At 45.6% G+C, this 22382-nt stretch overlaps 1 protein-coding gene across 2 annotated transcripts in view; it reads left to right on the forward strand.

Moving 5' to 3' along the window:
- TLR8 (toll like receptor 8) overlaps positions 1-17107 on the forward strand; it is a 28765-nt gene extending 11658 nt beyond the window's left edge. Inside the window, exons 1-2 of one of the 2 annotated variants that reach the window (XM_030572926.1) lie at positions 8984-9087; positions 13144-17107. In XM_030572926.1, coding sequence (XP_030428786.1) covers positions 13150-16299 — 3150 coding nt within the window. In that variant the 5' untranslated portion in view covers positions 8984-9087; positions 13144-13149 and the 3' untranslated portion in view covers positions 16300-17107. Of the gene's footprint in view, positions 1-8983; positions 9088-13143 lie in introns of those variants that run through there. The other variant, XM_030572918.1, reaches the window with a different exon arrangement.
- The last annotated feature ends 5275 nt before the right edge of the window (positions 17108-22382 follow it).

Raw genomic sequence — 22382 nt, forward strand, 5'->3', positions numbered from 1 at the left:
AGATGACTGGAAAAAGGCTACTGTAGTGCCCATCTTTAAAAAAGGGAAGAAGGAGGATCCAGGGAACTATAGGCCAGTCAGCCTCATCTCAGTCCCTGGAAAAATCATGGAGCAGGTCCTCAGGGAATCAATTCTGAAGCACTTAGAGAAGAGGAAAGTGATCAGGAACAGTCAGCATGGATTCCACAAGGGCAAGTCATGCCTGAGTAACCTAATTGCCTTCTATGAGGAGATAACTGGGTCTGTGGATGAGGGGAAAGGAGTGGATGTGTTATTCCTTGACTTTAGCAAAGCTTTTGATATGGTCTCTCACAGTATTCTTGCCGGCAAGTTAAAGAAGTATGGGTTGGATGAATGGACTATAAGGTGGATAGAAAGCTGGCTAGATCATCGGGCTCAACAAGTAGTGATCAATGGCTCCATGTCTAGTTGGCAACTGGTTTCAAGCAGAGTGCCCCAAGGATCAGTCCTGGGGCTGGTTTTGTTCAATATCTTCATTAATGATCTGGAGGATGGCATGGACCGCACTCTCAGCAAGTTTGCAGATGACACTAAATTGGGAAGAGTGGTAGATACGCTGGAGGGTAGGGATAGGATACAGAGGGACGTAGACAAATTAAAGGATTAGGCCAAAAGAAACCTGATAATGTTCAACAAGACAAGTGCAGAGTCCTGCACTTGGGATGGAAGAATCCCATTCACTGTTACAGACTAGGGACCGAATGGCTAGGAAGCAGTTCTGCAGAAAAGGACCTAGGGGTTACAGTGGACGAGAAGCTGGATATGAGTCAACAGTGTGCCCTTGTTGCCAAGAAGGCTAATGGCATTTTGGGCTGTATGGGTAGGGGTATTGCCAGCATATCGAGGGACATGATCATTCCCCTCTATTCGACATTGGTGAGGCCTCATCTGGAGTACTGTGTCCAGTTTTGGGCCCCATACTACAAGAAGGATGTGGAGAAATTGGAAAGAGTCCAGCGGAGAGCACATGATTTATGAGGAGAGGCTGAGGGAACTGGGATTGTTTAGTCTGCAGAAGAGAAGAATGAGGGGGGATTTGGTAACTGCTTTCAACTTCTGCATGCACAGGCAGAAATCGTGGAACAACAACATCGCTTGCCTCACAACTTAAGTCGTGCAGAACGCAATGCGATCCACAGCCTCAGAAACCACCCTGACATTATCATCAAAGAGGCTGATAAAGGAGGTGCCGTTGTCATCATGAACAGGTCTGACTACCAAAAGGAGGCTGCCAGACAACTCTCCAATACCAAATTCTACAGGCCACTTCCCTCAGATCCCACGGAGGAATACACTAAGAAACTACAGCATCTACTCAGGACACTCCCTACACTAACACCAGAAGAAATCAACATACTCCTAGAGCCCCAACCAGGGTTATTCTATCTACTACCCAAGATCCACAAACCTGGAAATCCTGGACGCCCCATCATCTCGGGCATTGGCACTCTCACTGAAGGACTGTCTGGATATATGGACTCTCTACTCAGACCCTATGCCACCAGCACTCCCAGCTATCTCCGTGACACCACTGATTTCCTGAGGAAACTACAATGCATTGGTCACCTCCCAGAAAACACCATCCTAGCCACCATGGATGTAGAGACTCTCTACACAAACATCCCACACACAGATGGAATACAAGCTGTCAGGAACACTATCCCTGATGATGCCACAGCACAACTGGCTGCTGAGCTCTGTGACTTTATACTTACACACAACTATTTCAAATTTGATGACAATATATATCTCCAGATCAGTGGCACAGCTATGGGCACCCGCATGGCCCCACAATATGCCAATATCTTTATGGCCGACCTGGAACAACGCTTCCTCAGCTCTCATCCACTCACGCCCCTTCTCTACCTATGCTACATTGATGACATCTTCATCATCTGGACCCATGGGAAGGAGACTCTGGAAAAATTCCACCACGATTTCAACAGCTTCCACCCCACCATCAACCTCAGCCTGGACCAATCTACACGGGAGGCCCACTTTCTTGACACCACGGTGCAAATAAGTGATGGTCACATTAACACCACCCTATATCGAAAACCTACCGACCGCTATGCCTACCTTCATGCCTCCAGCTTCCATCCCGGACACATCATACGATCCATTGTCTACAGCCAAGCACTGAGGTACAACCGCATCTGCTCTAACCCCTCACACAGAGACCAACACCTACAAAATCTCCACCAAGCATTCTCAAAACTACAATACCCACCTGAGGAAATAAGGAAACAGATTAACAGAGCCAGACGTGTACCCAGAAGCCTCCTACTGCAAGACAAACCCAAGAAAGAAACCAACAGGACTCCACTGGCCATCACATACAGCCCCCAGCTAAAACCCCTCCAACGCATCATCAAGGATCTACAACCCATCCTGGACAATGATCCCACACTTTCACAGGCCTTGGGTGGCAGGCCAGTCCTTGCCCACAGACAACCTGCCAACGTGAAACATATTCTCACCAGTAACTGCACACCGCACCATAATAACTCTAGCTCAGGAACCAATCCATGCAACAAACCTCGATGCCAACTCTGCCCACATATCTACACCAGCGACACCATCACAGGACCTAACCAGATCAGCCACACCATCACTGGTTCATTCACCTGCACATCCACCAATGTAACATACGCCATCATATGCCAGCAATGCCCCTCTGCTATGTACATCGGCCAAGCTGGACAGTCTCTACGGAAAAGGATAAATGGACATAAATCAGACATTAGGAATGGCAATATACAAAAACCTGTAGGAGAGCACTTCAACCTCCTTGGCCACACTATAGCAGACCTTAAGGTGGCCATCCTGCAGCAAAAAAACTTCAGGACCAGACTTCAAAGAGAAACTGCTGAGCTTCAGTTCATCTGCAAATTTGACACCATCAGCTCAGGATTGAACAAAGACTGTGAATGGCTTGCCAACTACAGAACCAGTTTCTCCTCTCTTGGTTTTCACACCTCAACTGCTAGAACAGGGCCTCATCCTCCCTGACTGAACTGACCTCGTTATCTCTAGCTTGCTTGCTTGCATATATATACCTGCCCCTGGAAATTTCCACTACATGCATCTGAGGAAGTGGGTATTCACCCACGAAAGCTCATGCTCCAAAACGTCTGTTAGTCTATAAGGTGCCACAGGATTCTTTGCTGCTTTTACAGATCCAGACTAACATGGCTACCCCTCTGATACCTGAAAGAGGGTTCCAAAGAGGATGGATCTAGACTGTTCTCAGTGGTAGCAGATGACAGAACCAGGAGTAATGGTCTCAAGTTGCAGTGGGGAGGTTTAGGTTGGATATTAGGAAAAACATTTTCACTAGGAGGGAGGTGAAGCACTGGAATGGGTTACCTAGGGAGATGGTGCAATCCCCTTCCTTAGAGGTTTTTAAGGTCAGTTTTGACAAAGCCCTGGCTGGGATGATTTGTTGGGTTTGGTCCTGCTTTGAGCAGGGGGTTGGACTAGATGATCTCCTGAGGTCCCTTCCAACCCTGATATTCTATGACTGGCTGCCCTACAGAAGGAAGAAAACTAGCACCTTGGACAGAACGCTGCTGGGCAGGGTCAGGAAAGTGAGAGCGAGCTCCTGGCTGACTGCTAAGACGGGCATGCTGAGGCCCTGAGACAAAGGCAGAGAAGGTCCTGGGGCTGTGGGGAAGTGGCCCAGGGAAGTAGACTGAGAGGTTGGAGGGGACGCAGCATGTGGCTGCCCTCTACAGGGTCACTGGGCTGGGACCCAGAGTAGTGGGCAGGCCTGAGTACCCCCTGCCCCCACTACCACTAAGGATGTGGCTGGACAGAAGACTGCTGTTGCCCCGAAGGGAGGGAAGCACAGAGTACTGCACAGCCAGAGGACTGTATCATGAAGAGGATGCTGTGGTCCTGGGAGTTTCTTGGGTCCAGGAGCAGAAGTGACGGTGGCAAGACATCACCAGAAAAAGGCACACTGGTGAAAAGAGCTAATCCCCAGGACAGCCAGCAGAAGGTGCCACAATGGTGAGTCGCATCTGTCACAAGGATGCATGTGATTATTGTGAGGATTTGACCAGGTTTGTTCCTCTGATAGGCTGTTATAGTGTATTCATTTCATAACTAGTGTGACAGACCCAGGCCAGTGGGGTACAGGAGTCTGGTAGAGGGCAAATATACTGGTCACTGGATGAGTAGTTTTCTGTTCCCTGAGTGACCAGAGCAGGGGCTGCGCTAGAGTAATCAGGAACCTGCTAGAACCAATTAAGGCAGACAGGCTGATTAGAACACCTGCAGCCAATCAAGGCAGGCTAATCAGGGCACCTGGATTTAAAAAGGAGCTCACTCCAGTCAGGGAGGAGGGAGCCAGAGGAGAGGAAGTGTGCGTGAGGAGCTGGGAGCAAGAGGCACAAGGAGCTGAGAGTGAGAGGGTGTGCTGCTGGAGGACTACGGAGTACAAGCGTTATCAGACACCAGGAGGAAGGTCCTGTGGTGAGGATAAAGAAGGTGGGTGGAGGAGGCCATGGGGAAGTAGCCCAGGGAGTTGTAGCTGTCATGCAGCTGTTACAAGAGACACTATAGACAGCTGCAATCCACAGGGCCCTGGCCTGGAACCTGGAGTAGAGGGTGGGCCCAAGTTCCCCCCAAACCTCCCAGCTCCTGATCAAACACAGGAGGAGATGATCCAGACTCTGGGGAAGATCACTGAGGTGAGAAAATCTGCCAATAAGCACAGGACCCACCAAGGTAGAGAAGGAACTTTTTCATACTAGCTACTGAAGTTCACCTCTCGCCTTACCCTGCAGCTGCTCCACGTGTGAGACTCCCATACTAGTCAGTGGGCCAAAGCCACAGCCCCAGTAAAGCTGGGTACTTGGCCCACCTTGGCCTATGGGACTCCCCAAGTGGCATAGTGCTATGTCATCCCACCCAGAGCCTTTGCCCTCTCACTTCTTCTGGTCCTGCCCAAAGTGCAGCTAGGATGCACCTGAGGGTTAGGGCAATGAGTACCAATGCACAAAATGTCTGCAAGATCTGATCCCTACTTTGTATTTATCATATCTCCTTCTCTAGTTAACACAGGGCCCAGTCATGCTCTGGTTGACGAGCAAAACTCCCATTAACTTCAGTCAGAGGGTGATCAACTTGCAGTGGTATGTTTCATACAATAAAGTGGATCCAGCACAAGGTGGAGCTGAATTTAAGGAGGCAAATTGGCACACTGAGAAGGCGCTTAAGCTGCCTCAACAGGTGCAGGAAGGAAGCTTAAGCAATATTAAATAACTCATCTGGTCAAGCTTTTGCTGAAGCTGTGTCAGTGTCCATAAATGGAGGTATTGCTGCTTCCACAACCACAGCATGGGAACGTTAAAGTTTTGTGGGCTACAGTTGGTCTGGTTTGGAGCATTAGGTCTCAAGCCTGTTTCCACTACCCTTCACCAATGACAAGTAATCTCTGAACCCTGGAGACCTGGCAAGTTGATGTGACAGAGTGGGAGGGGTGTGCGGATCTATGCGTCAGTCTGTCAAAGTCACATAGCCTTATAATTCCACTATGCCTGTAACAGTGTGTCTGAGCAGTATAATGTCTCAGAATCGGCATCCCAACTAATAATTAAAACTGGTCTTTCACCATGATAGGTCCTGACTTCAGCATGGGGAAGGAGATGACATGGTCATGAAAAAAATATCTTCACCTCTCCAAAATCCAGTCCAACCCCCTAGATAACATGCAGGGTGTGCCTCTGACCAGGGCCGGCTTTAGGAAGTGCGGGGCCCAATTCGAACATTTTCGGCGGGGCCCTGGCAGGGATGACTTAAAAAAAAAGTGGAAAAAAAAGCCTTTCATTTCTTTCATGTATTCTTTACTTTCCATAACTATATGAATAATAAAATTATATATTATATACATTGCATCATAGATGCTGTTGATTGACTATTAATGACCGCCATTTCACATGTGTGGGTCCCTGCCACTCCCTGGGGGTGTGCACATATGTTGGTCCCAGCTGCTCCCTGCTCCCCTCATTGAAGCAGGTGTGCAGGGTTACTGCCCTGGAAACTGCAGGGCAGCAGTGGACATGGGGCTGGCTGGAGGCAGGGCAGGGGCTGACTGGAGGTAGGGTCTGGCTGCAGGCAGGGCAAGAGGTGTGGGGCTGGTTGGAGACAGGGGGTGTGGGGCGAGCTGGCTTCAGGCAGGGGGGTGCAGCAGGGGTTTGCAGGTCTGGAGACAGCGGAGTGTGGAACTGGCTGGCTTCAGGCAGTGGGGTGCAGCAGGGGTTGACTGGAGACAGGGCAGAGGGTGCGGGCTGGGCAGGGTGTGCAGGGCTTGTGCGGGCAGCAGTGTGTGGGGGGCTGGCTGGCTTTGGGCAGGGCTGAAGGGGTGTGTGGCAAGGGTTGGCTGGAGACAGGACAGGGGGTTTGGCAGCGGCTGGCTGTGGGCACAGGGTGCAGAGCTAGCTGCAGGCAGGGGGGGCTGGACTGGTGTGGGCAGGTCAGGGGGTGCAGCAGAGGCAGCTGGAACCCCAGCCCTTTAAGTAGCCCCCAAACCCACTTCTACCCTGCCCCGGACCTTTTAAATAGCCACGGGAGCGATGGGGAATGCATGGGGGAGGCGGGGCTCCAGCGGCTATTTAAAGAACCAGGGTGGCAAAGGCAGCTGGAGCCCCGGGCCCTCTAAATAGCCCCCGGAGCCCCTCACTGCCCCAGGGCTCTGGGGGCTATTTAAAGGGCCCAGAGCTCCAGCCGGGGTTGCGGGGCTTGCCACGCTCTGGCCGGAGCTCCAGCCGGGGTCGCGGGGCTTGCCGCACTCTGGCTGGAGCATGGCAAGCCCCGTGGCCTCGATCTCCTGGCCGGAGCGTGGCAAAGCCCCGCCGCCCCCCTCTCCCAGCTGGAGCCCCGGCCGGAGCGTGGCAAGCCCCGCCGCCCCGGCTGGAGCTCTAGCTGGGAGAGCGGGGCCATGCCGTGCTCCCGCCGGCGCTTTGCTCAAAGGAGCGGGACTATGGAAGACCCTGGAGCAGACTGCAGCCGGGACGGGGGTAAGTTAAAAAAAAATTAAAAAGGTGCCTAAGGCGTGGGGCCCTCTTAGGCGCGGGGCCCGATTCCCCGGAATCGGTCGAATCGGCCTAAAGCCGGCCCTGCCTCTGACTAGGAGCTGAGACTGAAACCAGGCAGTTCCTTGCTTATTACATGATCCTGATCTCACAGGTGCTCAGCCAAAAAACCTAGTCACTTTGAAGTCTGAGCTCTCTTCCTTCCCTTGATAGATTGCGGGAGGAGGGGGCAGTAAGGGAGAGGGAAAAGAAGGACCTGCTGGGGTCCTCAATCATGTGAAGTTGGTGGGGAACACAAATCATACTACTTCCAGCCATGAAGACAGTAACATATGAATATGTGTACATTGTTGTATGCATGTTACAACTACCTTGCAAAGCTCATGCTCCAATATGTCTGTTAGTCTATAGGGTGCCAAAGGATGCTTTGCTGCTTTTACAGATCCAGACAAACATGGCTACCCCTCTGATACTTGATACCTTGCAAAGCTATCTTACTTAGCACTCACATGCCACCTTACTATTTGAAAGCTATGCTTTTCAGCTGAGCATGTATTGCACTGTAAAATTTTCAAAGCTGCCCCTGAAGAGGATAATATCCCTTTAGGTCAGACGTGGGCAAACTACTGCCTGTGGGCCACATCCGGTCTGCGGGACCATCCTGCTTGGCCCTCGAGCTCCTGGGCAGGGAGCCTAGTCCCCAGTCTCTTCCCCGCAGTCCCTCCTCCCCCACAGCCATGGTCTGGCCCACCGCTTCTGCTGGGCAGTGTGGAGAGTGCAGCTGGCTCTGGCTGGGTGTTGCGGCTGCTGGTAAGGGGGCCGGGATGGGGGGGTTGGGTAAGGGAGTAGGGGGGTCTAGGGGGCAGTCAGGGAGGAGGGGGCAGTTGAACGGGGTGGAGGTTCTGGGGGGGTGGTCAGGGGATGGGGAACAGGGAGGGTTGGGAGTGGGAGTCCTAGGGGGGGCCTGTCAGGGGGCGGGGATGTGGATAGGGGTTGGGAGGGCAGTCAGAGGACAGGGAGTGAGGGATTGGATAAGAGGGTGGGATCCTTAGGGGCAGTTAGGGGTGGGGGTCCCGGGAGGGGCTGATCAGGGGATGAGGACCAGAGGGCAGTTGGATGGGGGGGGGGTTCCAGGGGGACTGTCAGGGGGCGGGGGTGTGCATAGGGGGTGGAGGATCCCAGGAGGGGGTGGTCAGGGGACAAGGAGCGGGGTGGGGGTTAGATGGGTTGGGGGTTCTGAGGAGGGCAGTCATGGGGTGCAAAATGGGAGGGGTGGATAGGAAGTGGGGGTCAGGCTGTATGGGGAGGCACAGCCTTCCCTAGACGGCCCTCCATACAATTGCACAACCTCAATCGATGTGGCCCTCAGACCAAAAAGTTTGCCCATACCTGCTTTTAAGTAGTTGGGGAGCCATCTAGTGGCCTCCCTGTATTCTACATTTTACAAACCAGCCAAAGCAGCAATCTGTATAGGTTAATTAGACCTTGTATGTTGCTTATCTTTAGTAAACATGGTAAACTGGATCCCACTGTGCCCATGTGGTGTCTTTCTTCCCACAATTATCATTGTGTAAAGGGCAAAAGACAGAACAAAGAACAATCCTAATGTTATGCTGCAAGAGAAAATCTCAGCCTTTGTGATTTTTTTGTCTCTGATTTACGTTTTATCTTCTGAATAGTTTGCCAGCTTTCTGTTCTCTGATATGGATTTTCCCTGGCTTACAAAGTTATTGTTCACCCATGCTTCAATTGGCCACTTTTTGTCATTTCAGTTTATCAGCATTTTCTTGTGCCAAGTGAGTCAATAAATTACACTACCAAAATAGGTGTGGCTTCTATTCTTCCCACTTGGGCTATAATAAACCACAAGCCAGCTTCTGTTGTCACTGTAGTGGCCAATTTGAGGAAGTTGATCAGTGTACTTCAGTTACCATCTGTGTGATCAGCTTCTGGTGCCTACCCCTTTCGGTCTGTTTTAAAAACTCTTCACTGGACTGACATCTTTTATAGCAGAAAAATAAAGAAAGTAAGTATTTTTATTTTACAAAAGTGCATACATGCAACCATGAATTTTAAAGAAACTTTGATTTTTTTCCTCCTGATTTATGTCAGAGTAAATGAGATCAGAATCAGCACCACAGCATCTAGATAGAAAATCTCTAATTAGCAGGAAGTTTGGAAGAAATTTGTGCTTTTAAGTATTGTGCATGCTGAAGCTGTATGTTAAGAAGTGGCACTGGTAACTCTATCATGTCGAAAGGAATAAAAACATTGCAATCTTTTTTTAAAAATGTTTCATTAGACAATTTTATATTTTGTTTAAATATTGTGGCTTACCAATCAAGTTATATAGATTTGTCATCTCTTGCAGATCATTCTAAAACTTGGATGCTTTTATTCATCAATTTCTAAATTAAATGTAATTTTGTTAACAGGTTAAGTGTTTTGATCATACAGTGCCTAATTTTATCTAATATATAACTTGAACACAATTTTTACAAAATGATAATAAAAAAAGTATGACTATGGTCTCCTTGGCTTCTTTGCCTTTCTTCTTTCCACTTCTTTCACCCCTTCATTCTTCTTGTTTATATGCTTATCTGTTACATTATGAATCTTGCTTTCAGCATATTAGGAGTTTCCTTCCTATCAATTTTCCTCTCTTTAGCGTTAATCTAAAAAATTAGACATCTGAAGGATAAAACTATGTCTCTGATCCCACAGACACACGTGAATAAATTCGTGGTTGTGAGTATTCCCACTGAGCTCAATAAGACTATTCCTGTGTACAACTGTTACTGATTTGCCTACATGTTTGAAGGATCAGAACCAAACGTACACTCCAATCTGAGGTCTGACTTCAAAAGTTGGCCCAGTTAAAGATATGATCTCACCCACCTTGTCTCTCTAATATCCTGGGACCAGCTTGGCTACAACAACATTACAAATGGCTCAAACTGAGGTGTGCACAGCAGCTTTGCATGCCTGCGCTAATATGGCTAAAGATAACAGTGTAGACGCGGAGGCTGTAGCAACACATGTTGGTAGCCAGGGTTCCAGGCAGACTTGTACAGCTCACACTGTTGCATCTAAACTGCTATTTTTTGCCAGGCTAGTGCAGCTCTGTCTAGCTGAGCTGTAATCACACCTTAGATTGCAGTGTAGACACTCCCTTAAGATTGTAATGAGAATCTAAATTGACTTGTTACCTAAAGTTCAATTCTCTGTTTCCAAAACAAGGTTCAAATATTTTGGCTTTCAGGGTTTTTGCTGGCATCTCATTTGTAAACCACAGTTGCTGACAAGGCGCCTGCTCCTGCTTCCAATTCAGTCTATAGAAATGTTACCACTGACTTCATTGGGAGCAGGAGCAGGGGGTCAAAATGATCCTCAGAATTTCAGGTATTTCTAACCATAACACAAGCAGCTATCATGGAGTGATTTCAAACCAACACTGCTATTGACATAGTTAATGCAGCGTAAATAAGGCAGGCGTCTTTTTGTGACAATAATAGTCACATAAAAACCTTCATGGCCTGATCCAAAGCCCAGTGAAGTCAATAGGTGTTTTTCTATTGACTTCAATGAGCTTTGGAACATTTCCCTAATTTTTATCCAATAATCCTGAGAAAGGGAAGTAAAGCAGTGGAAAAGTAGTAGAGTGAATTCCAAGGAAAATGCTGCCTGGTAAATAATTCTGATCAGCTTTTTCTAAGTCAAAGAAGCTATTCCAAATTGTTTGTGTTCCGCTAGAGATAAATCATATTTCCTATTTCACAACCGGAATTGCTGGTGTTGTTTGTATGTATTCAGGGTGGCACGTGATTTCTGCAGAGTAGCAGTAAAAGCCCAGTTAAGTCATGCACTCATTGCTCAGGCAAAACCTCCACTGAATTCAAACGGAATTGCATGACTTGTGTATAATCACATTTTTTCTAACAAATGATGCCATTGAAGTAATTGTTTTAATACATTTATTTCAGCATCTGTAATTAGGCCCTAGAAAAAAATCAGGCAACAAATAATAAATGCACGTAACTTGCTGTTGGAAAGGTGGCACTGAATTATTGCTTCTAAACATGGATGTGTCTATTGTGTAGGATTACTGTCTTCATTTCAGGGTCCTGCTAACATAAACTGCATGTGAGCTCAGCCAGCTAGTTCGTTACATAGGGAAATCACATGCCTCCCACCTAGCTTTTTATACATGAAATTAGCACTAATCAGCACTGGGTTCTTAGCAAAACATGGATATTCATGGGCTGTACTGCAGCTTTGGCATAAGTTGGTGCAACTCCATTGAAACCAAGGAAGTTGTATTCATCTCCACCATGTATTAGCGTGGCCCCAAATACTTTACAATGCAGTATTTTAAAATTAGAAAATGGGAGAAGGAATTGGAGAGTTCAAGGGAACTGGTACAATGATAAGGAACCCTGTGCCTCTGAGCACTGGTCTGAATCCAATCCCTATGCCTAACTGGTAGCCTGGCTGAGGCAGGGTGAGCATTTTTGAACTGGTTGCCAGTGCCTTCCTATTCGTACTCCTCCCAGTCTCTTCCCGCCACTTTCTCTCCCAAATTACTTTTGTTTTGAGAAATACTTGCCCTGTTTATTCCGTTATGCAGTTTTTAGGTAGAGCTTTTTAAAAATGGCATCAGGATGTTTAGCTGTCCATTTTTTTAAAATCACTAAAAAGAAATCTAACTCGCAAAAAGATGGCCCAGAAAGACTAACCTGAGGAGAGACCGAAAAGACTGGGGCTGTTCATTTCTGAATGGGGTCCAGCTCCAGGGCTGGGGCAAGGCTTTCCCTGTAATTGTGGGAGCCATTTTGGTACCGGGCACAGGAACTGAGAGCAGAAGATTGCCTCTCCTGTGCAATCAGTGCTCCCCCATCCCCACTCCCCATGATACCCAGGCAGCATGGAAGAGAAGGGAGAAGCATCCTGACATGAATGAAGAGGAGTGAGGGCAGAGCTGGAGGGGCAGCATTAGGAGCAAGTTGTGTGAGGAGTAGAGGAACAGAGAGAAAGAGGCGCAACCTGGATAGGACAGAAGGAGAGAGGACAGGCTGGAGATACATGCTAGGGTACAGAGGCAAAAGTATGTGTTGGGCAGGGGGTGGGCCTGATGGAAGGGAAAGAAGCAAAAACGGTCTGTAGCCACTAGAGAATAGTCCCCTCCAGAACCAGCAACTGGAGTCTAGATTCCTGCATACCAATATTCTTCTGCTGTCTAGCAAATAGCTGAGAAATGCACTGACAAAATATATCTCATCTGCCTGTAGTGGTTGGTGCAGCATAGAGAAGAACAGCCTACTAATGCTGCTAGTTACTCCACTAGCTCAAGCAGTAGAGGACTGTGTGGTGGATCTAAAGGTCTCACCCTTCTGACAACTCTTGTGGGTGTCAATATGATTCTATGAGATGCAAGAGTTTGGGGTTTTTTCAGTTTGTTTTTTAGAAAGTGACAGAAAAAAACTTACATTAAAAAAGAACATGAAGGTTCCAAAGGCAATCACCGAAAATTAGGAAATGCCAGAATTAAGTTTGCCTGTGCAACCTTAATTGAGTTCCCTTGTGCATATGCATTATGAAACAATCTTTAATCACATGAGCACATGCTATTTTATCTACAAGGCACCTGCCTCATGCTGTGCACAGGTTGGATGATGCTAAAATGCCATTATAATTGATTTCTATACTATATATAATTTCCTATCAACCTTGCAACTAAAAAATTTTTGGTTACACTTGTAATGGGAGGGATAAAGAAGAAGAACTAAAATGTCTTAAAAACCATAGCTACAATGTACAAAAAAACCCTAGTGATTTTGGGTGCCTATGTTTTTGGGTATACAAGCTGAGATAACCTTGACAAGATCTGCTTTTCAGAAACTGCTCAGAATCATCCCTTAAAAATCAGGTCTTTTAAATTTGTTTTACATTAAGCACCAGAAATTCAGGCATACAGTTTTGCAAATCTTGGTCCATGAATTGATGAACTGATGATGCTATTTTCAAAACTGCTATACCAATGCCACCTATTTATTATTATTAAAAGCACACTCTCTTTTTTAAGGGAAACATGAATCCCACAATCTCAAATCTGATATGGCTACTTCTTCTGGCTTATGGTACTTCAGAAATTCTTGCTGAGACCAAGTATCCTAGAACCCTGCCATGTGATGTCAGCGTGAATAACTCCTCCGTCATACTTGACTGCAGTGCCCGCCAACTGAGAAGTGTACCTGCTGCAATGCATGGTAATGTAACAGAATTAAAGCTCTCAGACAACCTTATAAATGAGGTGTTTAAAGAATCTTTTCAGGGCCTGAATAATCTTATGAAAATAGATCTAAACAGGAATCAGTACTCTAAGGCAGAGGAAGAGGCTCATGATTTGTGTAAAAAAGGAATGGTAATTGAAAATGGAACTTTTGCTAACTTAACAAAGCTAAGAGAACTACTAGCTGATGAAAACCACCTATGTAAAATACCAGTTGGGATGCCATTGTCCTTAACCTCACTGAGTTTGAGACATAACAACATGCTTTCTGTCCGTCGGCAACATTTTTCAGAACTCACACAACTGAAAGAACTCTATATGGATGGAAATTGTTATTATGGCAATCCCTGTGAAAAACCTTTCCTCGCAGACCATGGGGCTTTCTCAGACCTCACTATTTTGACAGTCCTGTCACTTGCCTTCAACAACCTGACCCGAGTTCCAAGCAAACTGCCTTCGTCTCTAAGGAAACTTTACCTCAACAGCAACAAGATCAAAACCATCAACCAAGATGATTTTAATGAACTGCCTAATGTAGAAGTCCTTGACTTAAGTGGAAACTGTCCAAGGTGCTACAATGCCCCCTACCCATGTGAACCTTGCAGTGGGGATTCTGCCATCCAAATACATCCTCTTGCTTTCCAGCATCTGAAAAATTTGCAGAATTTAAACCTCTCCAGCACCTCTCTCATTAGCTTACCTGCCAGCTGGTTTTATAACACGACTCAGTTAAAGGTACTGCATCTTGAATTTAACTACTTAATAAAGGAAATAGCCTCTGGAGAGTTTTTACTCCAGCTGCCTTATTTGGAGGTGCTTGATTTATCTTTTAACTATGCAAGAAAATCATACCCGAGGTATATAAATATTTCAGATAAGTTCTCCAACCTGGTCTCTCTCCAGCAACTGCACTTAAGAGGTTACGTGTTCAAGGAACTTAAGAGCAAACACCTTCGGCCTCTCATGAATCTTACTAAACTATACACCCTCAATTTAGGAGTCAACTTTATCAAGCAAATTGATCTCAGTGTGTTTCAGCTCTTTGCTAATCTGACTACAATTTCTTTGTCTGACAACAGGATATCACCCATATTAGAGGGCAGCAATAACAGTGTTATTAGAAGAGAATCAGTCCAAAATCATGTAATTCAAAGTCGTTCAATAGATACTGATCTTGAGCCATCAGTAAACAGTATGCTACCAGCAGAAGGCCAATCCAGTAGCAGTGTGTATAATCCTAGTTTTCCTTTAATCAAACCTCAATGCAGCATGTATGGTAAATCATTAGATCTAAGCTTAAACAGTATTTTCTTCATTGACCAACAGCAATTTAAAGGTTTCCATGATATAGCCTGTTTGAATTTGTCTTCGAATGGCATTGGACAAGCTTTGAATGGCTCTGAATTTATCTTTCTACCTAATCTCAAATATTTAGATCTGTCTTTTAATAAACTTGATTTGGCTTATCACTATGCATTTTATGAACTGCCTAAGCTAGAGGTACTGGACCTCAGCTACAACATACACTATTTTATTGTGTCAGGAATAACACACAGATTGGGATTTACTGAAAATCTTCCATATCTAAAAGTTTTAAACTTAAGTTACAATGCAATTTTTACACTCACAGAGCCTAATCTAACTAGCAGCTCCCTGAAAGAATTAGTGTTCAAAGGAAACCGCCTTGATATTTTATGGAAACATGGAGATAACAGATACATAAATATTTTTAAAAACCTCTGCAATCTGACTCATCTGGACATATCCCACAACAGACTTAGTGAAATTCCTACCAAGGCATTTCATAGCCTGCCACAAAGTCTAATTGAGCTACACATAACCAACAATGAATTAAAGCACTTTGATTGGACAGCCCTGCAACAATTTGAGAACCTCACATTATTGGATCTGAGCTCAAACAAACTGTCTTTTGTAACTGATAATCTTGCTAGCTGCACAGCTTCCCTTCAGAGACTAGTGCTTCAACAAAACAAGATTTCTCAGCTTGCTGATGGATTTTTTAACAAAGCCCGCAGCCTCTTACATCTTGATTTAAGTTACAATGAGCTGCGTTCCATAAACCAGTCAATACGTCAGTATGATAACTTAATTTATTTAGAGCTTCTGGACTTAAAAGGAAACCCTTTCGAATGCACCTGTGCAACTGTTGATTTCAAAAACTGGATAAACCATTATGTTAATGTTAGTATCCCACGACTGGCAACAGATGTCATTTGTGCAACACCTGGAGATCAAAGAGGGAAAAGCATCATAAGTTTAGACATATATGCCTGTACTTTGGATAATGTTGCAGCAATATGCTTTTCTGTATCATTCTTCATTATTTTGACCATTATGATGACAGCTATCACAAAACATTTATTTTATTGGGATGCCTGGTATATTTACTATTTTTGTACGGCAAAACTAAAAGGATATAAATCTCTTGGCATGACCAAAGCTCTCTATGATGCTTACATAGCTTATGATACTAAGGATATGACAGTAACCGACTGGGTAATAAATGAGCTACGATTTCGTCTAGAGGAAAATGGAGACAAACACATTCTGCTGTGTTTGGAGGAAAGGGACTGGGAGCCGGGAAAGGCTGTCATTGACAACCTTGCACAAAGCATCCATCACAGCAGAAAGACAATATTTGTTCTAACCGAAAGATATGTGAAAAACGGGAACTTTAAAACTGCTTTTTATATCGCTCTGCAGAGGCTAATGGATGAGAATACAGATGTGATTGTGTTTATTCTACTGGAGCCAGTGCTACAGCATTCCCAGTATCTGAGGCTGAGAAGGAGGATCTGCAAGAGCTCTGTTCTTGACTGGCCTAAGAATCCACACGCTGAAGGCCTTTTCTGGCAAAATCTAAAAAGTGTAGTGCTAACAGAAAATTATAAAAGATATAATGCATTGTACACAGATTCCATTAAATGACAGTAAAGAGAGAAGAATGTCTTCCTTGTAGCAGATATCTTTATATTGAGACATTATCAGTTTTGAGTACATAATTAGAATCTAGTTATAACAGCATCATTGGACGTGTTGATTCTCTACTAATGTGTTTGAGGAAGTTTGAAGGAAACAAACATTACTGTACTTTGGCCTGAATTCATGTCAGTTATTATACTACAGGCAAGTGGAAGATCATAATCACACATACTATGCTGTACTGATGATTTGTGTAAATTGTTTCTCAATATTTGTCAGTTATCACCACTAATTACATACATAATTAGCCATTATTAATCGTATTTTTAACATCATGGAACTTCCAAAACTATCTGACTTGCTAGTGAGAATTAAGAAAAGTCTCACCTTTGGCTACCTTTTAATGAAACAGTTTTTATCCTTCAGTCCAATGATACTTACTAACAATAGCTGCGGCTTAACAGGGACACTTTCAAGTGGTCTAGTGGTGCTTCTTTGTGTGTTTTAGTCTTGTGTTGATTTAGAATGTTTGCTTCTTTAAAATCAGGTTTTGCTTTCTGGTATACCTGTTATACATATGGAAAGTGTACACGCTGTGACCTTACTGCCTGACTCTGTTCCTTAGCCATCAATTACCTATGCTTGGATCCAGTGTCAGATGTCTTGTAACTGCCCTTGCTACTAGCATGGGGCATTATATTACACTGGTCTGTCTAATAACTGACGTCTGTAATTTCATGGACTACATTATTACTCTTAGAATTGTGTCTTCTCTTACATCAGCATCCTCTTAATGGGTGCAAATGGCTATCTACCATAGGGAATAAAAGAATTCTACTCTATTAGTGGAAATCATCCTAATAAACTGATTCACTGATAAACCAATTAATAAAGACTGATATTTTCAATTATACCTAAAGGAGTTTGGTGCCCAAATGCTATTGGAACAGGGGTTCTCAAACTAGCGGTCGGGACTCCTCAGGGGGTTGTGAGGTTATTACACGCTGTCAACCTTCACCCCAAACTCCGCTTTGCCTTCAGTATTCATAATTGTGTTAAATATATTAAAAAAGTTTTTAATTTATAAGGGGGGGGTCACACTCAGAGGCTTGATATGTGAAAGAGGTCACCAGTAAAAAAGTTTGAGAGCTACTGCATTAGAAGCTAATAAGACTGGGGTGCCTAACTCCCAGAGGCCCCACTGAAGAGCTAAACCAAACTGTCTTATCAGGAGGAATGGCATGAAGGTTAGATGACAACAAAATCAACAACATTTGTACAAGTCATCAGCTAGTAATACTTAAATGGGAGAATCCAACTTACTGAATGTAAAACAGAACACAATGGAACGATACTTTTCTCAGTTATACCTGAGCAGCTCTACTCAAGTCAATGATTTTGGATGTGGTACTTTGACCCTTTAACAGAAATGAATACATTGACCAATAAAGCTTATAGGAGCTTTTCAATTATCTTCTTCCTTATAACTAGAGCTGGGCAGGAAATGAGTTTTCCATCCTGCAAAAATTATAGATAGCAATTGTCATAAACAGATAGCTAAGGGTTAATGTCTCTTTCACCTGAAACACCTGACCAGAGAACCAATCAGGAAACCGGATTTTTTCAACTTTGGGTGGAGGGAATTGTGTGTCTGAGTCTTTTGTCTGTCTGCCTGCTGTCTCTGAGCTTTGGAGAAGTAGTTCTGTTTTCTAATCTTCTGTTTCTAAGTGTAAGGACAAAGAGATCAGATAGTAAGTTATATGGTTTCTTTTCTTTGGTATTTACATGAATATAAGTGCTGGAGTGCTTTGATTTGTATTCTTTTGAATAAGGCTGTTTATTCAATATTCTTTTAAGCAATCGACCCTGTGTTGTATCATCTTAATACAGAGAGAACATGTGTATGTATTTTTCTTTCTTTTTTATATAAAGCTTTCTTTTAAGACCTGTTGGAGTTTTCTTTACTTCAGGGAAATTAAGTCTGTACTCACCAGGGAATTGGTGGGAGGAAGAAATCAAGGGGAGATCTGTGTGTTGGATTGCTAGCCTGATTTTGCATTTCCTCTGGGTGAAGAGGAAAGTGCTTTTGTTCCAGGATTGGAAACGGAGAGGGCAAGTCCCTCGGTTTGGATTCACAGAGCTTGTGTCTGTGTATCTCTCCAGGAGCACCTGGAGGGGGGAAGGGAAAAAGGATTATTTCCCTTTGTTGTGAGACTCAAGGGATTTGGGTCTTGGGGTCCCCAGGGAAGGTTTTTCAGGGGGACCAGAGTGCCCCAAAACACTCTAATTTTTTGGGTGGTGGCAGCAAGTACCAGGTCCAAGCTGGTAACTAAGCTTGGAGGTTTTCATGCTAACCCCCATATTTTGGACGCTAAGGTCCAAATCTGGGAATAAGGTTATGTCATGGTGTAGCAGCGGTGGGATCTAGACAGAATCCAGAAGCCAGTAGGAATATTATATTTTTCTTTTCTCTGCTAAGGGCTTTTTAGCAGAGAGAAACAGTTTGGTTTTAAAAGGGAACCAGAGAGAATTTTTTTTTCTGCTCTCTCTAGCAGTTTGTGGTTTGCATGTTAAGCGAGAAGCCATTAAGAGACTGTTGAGGGCCTTTTGTCATGCAATAGCCCTCCCATTAGGAGGCAAGTACCAGCACTTATATGCATGCAAATAAAGTGGTTTTTCAGGTTTACTTAACATTGAAGATTAGCTAAAGGCACTGTTGCTAGGCAGACTTCAGGAGGCAACAGAGCCTGCAGTTCAAAAGAGAAACACCGGAGGGCACCCCAACACAAGAAAACAGGAACCATGTCTACCAGGACAAAAATGGAGGCTGAAGACCAATTCAAAGAAGCTGAACACAGGCGAGAGATGGAAAAACACAAACAGGAACTAGAAATAAAACAAAAAGAGATGGAGATAAAAGAAAAGGAAGAAAACATGAAACTGGCAGCCTTCCAAAGAGAACAGGCAGCCCAAGAGGCAGCACACAAAAGAAAACTAGAAGAAGAAGAGGTGGCCTACCGAAGGAAACAAGCAGAAGATGAGGCGGCCCACCGCCGAGACATGGAAAAACACCAAAAAGAAATGGAAAAACAATAAAAAGAAATGGAAAAACAACAAAAAGAGAATGAAGAGAAGGAAAAACAGAGAAAACATGAACTGGAGTTGGCAAAAGCTGGGCTGCATGTGCCAGCCACCCCTAACAACCCGGCGCCAATTACTGCTCCACAGCACAGAAAATTTCCCACCTACAAGGCAGGTGATGACACCGAGGCCTTCTTGGAAAATTTTGAAAGAGCCTGTCTTGGGTACAGCATTCCCGAAGACCAGTACATGGTAGAATTAAGGCCACACCTCAGTGGACCTTTAGCAGAGGTGGCAGCTGAAATGCCTAAGCGGCAAATGAATGACTATAAACTTTTTCAAACCAAGGCCAGATACAGGATGGGGATAACCCCAGATCATGCCCGTCGGCGTTTCAGAACCCATAAGTGGAAACCAGAGGTGTCATTTCCCAAACACGCCTACTACATTGCAAAAAACTATGAGGCCTGGCTAACAGGAAACAACATTCAAACCTTGGAAGAACTGAACCTCCTCATACAAATGGAGCAGTTCTTGGATGGTGTTCCTGAAGACATCACACGGTACATACAAGATAGAAATCCCAAAGATATCGCTGAGGCGGGGGAGATTGGAGCCAAATGGATGGAACTGGCAGAAAGCAAGAAAGCTACTGTCAAGGGGAACGATTACCCCAGGGGGCACACAGACCATAAACCCTACAACCGAGGACAGCCAAAGACCCCACATACCACCCAAGTAAAGCCACAGATACCCTACCCTTCAATCGCACCAGTCTCCAGTAACTCACCTCGGCCCAGTGACCCATCAGATGGAAGATGCTTTAAGTGTAATGAACTGGGACATATCAAGGCCAACTGTCCCAAGAACACCATGCGAGTGCAATTCATTACACCTCCATCACACCAAAGATCCCCAGGACCAGATGCCTCTCAAATACCCTTGGAGCGAAGGGAAAATTTGAGAGTGGGCGGAAAGAAGGTTACTGCGTGGAGAGACACGGGGGCACAAGTGTCAGCTATCCACCAATCCTTCGTTGACCCCAAATTCATCAACCCAAAGGCCAAAGTTACAATTTACCCCTTCATGTCACAAGCTGTAGACTTGCCTACAGCTGAACTGCCTGTCCAGTACAAAGGCTGGTCAGGAATGTGGACTTTTGCAGTCTATGACAATTATCCTATCCCCATGCTACTGGGGGAAGACTTGGCCAACCAGGTGAGGCGGGCCAAGAGAGTGGGAATGGTTACCCGTAGCCAAACCAGGCAAGCTTCCAGACCCATTCCTGTTCCTGAGCCGTCCACAGAGGCCCCGTCTGTGTTACCAGAGACCCAGACAGAGGTAGTGGACCCGGATTCAATGCCTACCACTGAAACAGCCACAGCATCTCCAGTACCAGGCCCGGAACTGGAACAGCAACCAGCACCAGCAAGTGCAACCACATCTTCAAACTCAACGCCAGAGGGCGCCAGCGAGCCAGAACTGGCAGAAGCACACGACAGCCATACCCAAAAGGCTCAGCCAGAGCCTGAAATACCCTCAGGTGCACCAGCGGAGAGCGGTTCACCAGCAACGGAAACAACACCATCACCTACATCGCTTCCAGAGGGACCAAGCCCAAGTCCACAGTCTGAGGAAGAACTGGTGACCCCAGCCTCAAGGGAACAGTTCCAGGCTGAGCAGGAAGCAGATGACAGCCTTCAGAAAGCGTGGGCGGCGGCACAGAGCACCCCACCGCCTCTCAGCTCTTCTAATCGATCCCGGTTTGTTATAGACCAAGGACTTTTATACAAGGAAATTCTTTCTGGTGGACACCGGGAAGAATGGCAGCCGCAAAAACAGTTGGTGGTTCCAACTAAGTACCGGGGGAAGCTCTTAAGCTTAGCCCATGATCATCCCAGTGGCCATGCTGGGGTGAACAGAACCAAGGACCGGTTGGGGAAGTCCTTCCACTGGGAGGGGATGGGCAAGGATGTTGCCAAGTATGTCCGGTCTTGTGAGGTATGCCAAAGAGTGGGTAAGCCTCAAGACCAGGTCAAGGCCCCTCTCCAACCACTCCCCATAATTGAGGTCCCATTTCAGCGAGTAGCTGTGGATATTCTGGGCCCTTTTCCAAAAAAGACGCCCAGAGGAAAGCAGTACGTACTAACTTTAGTAGACTTTGCTACCCGATGGCCAGAAGCAGTAGCTCTAGGCAACACCAGGGCTAACACTGTGTGCCTGGCCCTAACAGACATCTTTGCCAGGGTAGGTTGGCCCTCTGACATCCTTACAGATTCAGGGTCTAATTTCCTGGCAGGGACCATGGAAAAACTGTGGGAAACTCATGGGGTGAATCACTTGGTTGCCACCCCGTACCACCATCAAACCAATGGCCTGGTGGAAAGGTTCAATGGAACTTTGGGGGCCATGATACGAAAATTCATCAACGAATTCTCCAATAATTGGGACCTAGTGTTGCAGCAGTTGCTGTTTGCCTACAGGGCTGTACCACATCCCAGTTTAGGGTTTTCACCATTTGAACTTGTGTATGGTCACGAGGTTAAGGGGCCATTACAGTTGGTGAAGCAGCAATGGGAGGGGTTTACGCCTTCTCCAGGAACTAACATTCTGGACTTTGTAAGCAACCTACAAAGCACCCTCCGACACTCTTTAGCCCTTGCTAGAGAGAACCTAAAGGATGCTCAGGAAGAGCAAAAGGCCTGGTATGACAGACATGCCAGAGAACGTTCCTTCAAGGTAGGAGACCAGGTTATGGTCTTGAAGGCGCAACAGGCCCATAAGATGGAAGCATCATGGGAAGGGCCATTCACGGTCCAAGAGCGCCTGGGAGCTGTAAACTACCTCATAGCATTTCCCAATTCCTCACTAAAGCCTAAAGTGTACCATGTTAATTCTCTCAAGCCTTTCTATTCCAGAGACTTACAGGTTTGTCAGTTTACAGTCCAGGGAGATGATGCTGAGTGGCCTGACGGTGTCTACTACGACGGAAAAAAAGACGGTGGCGT

This window comes from Gopherus evgoodei, chromosome 1 (assembly GCF_007399415.2).
Source record: "Gopherus evgoodei ecotype Sinaloan lineage chromosome 1, rGopEvg1_v1.p, whole genome shotgun sequence".
Taxonomy (NCBI): Eukaryota; Metazoa; Chordata; order Testudines; family Testudinidae; genus Gopherus; species Gopherus evgoodei.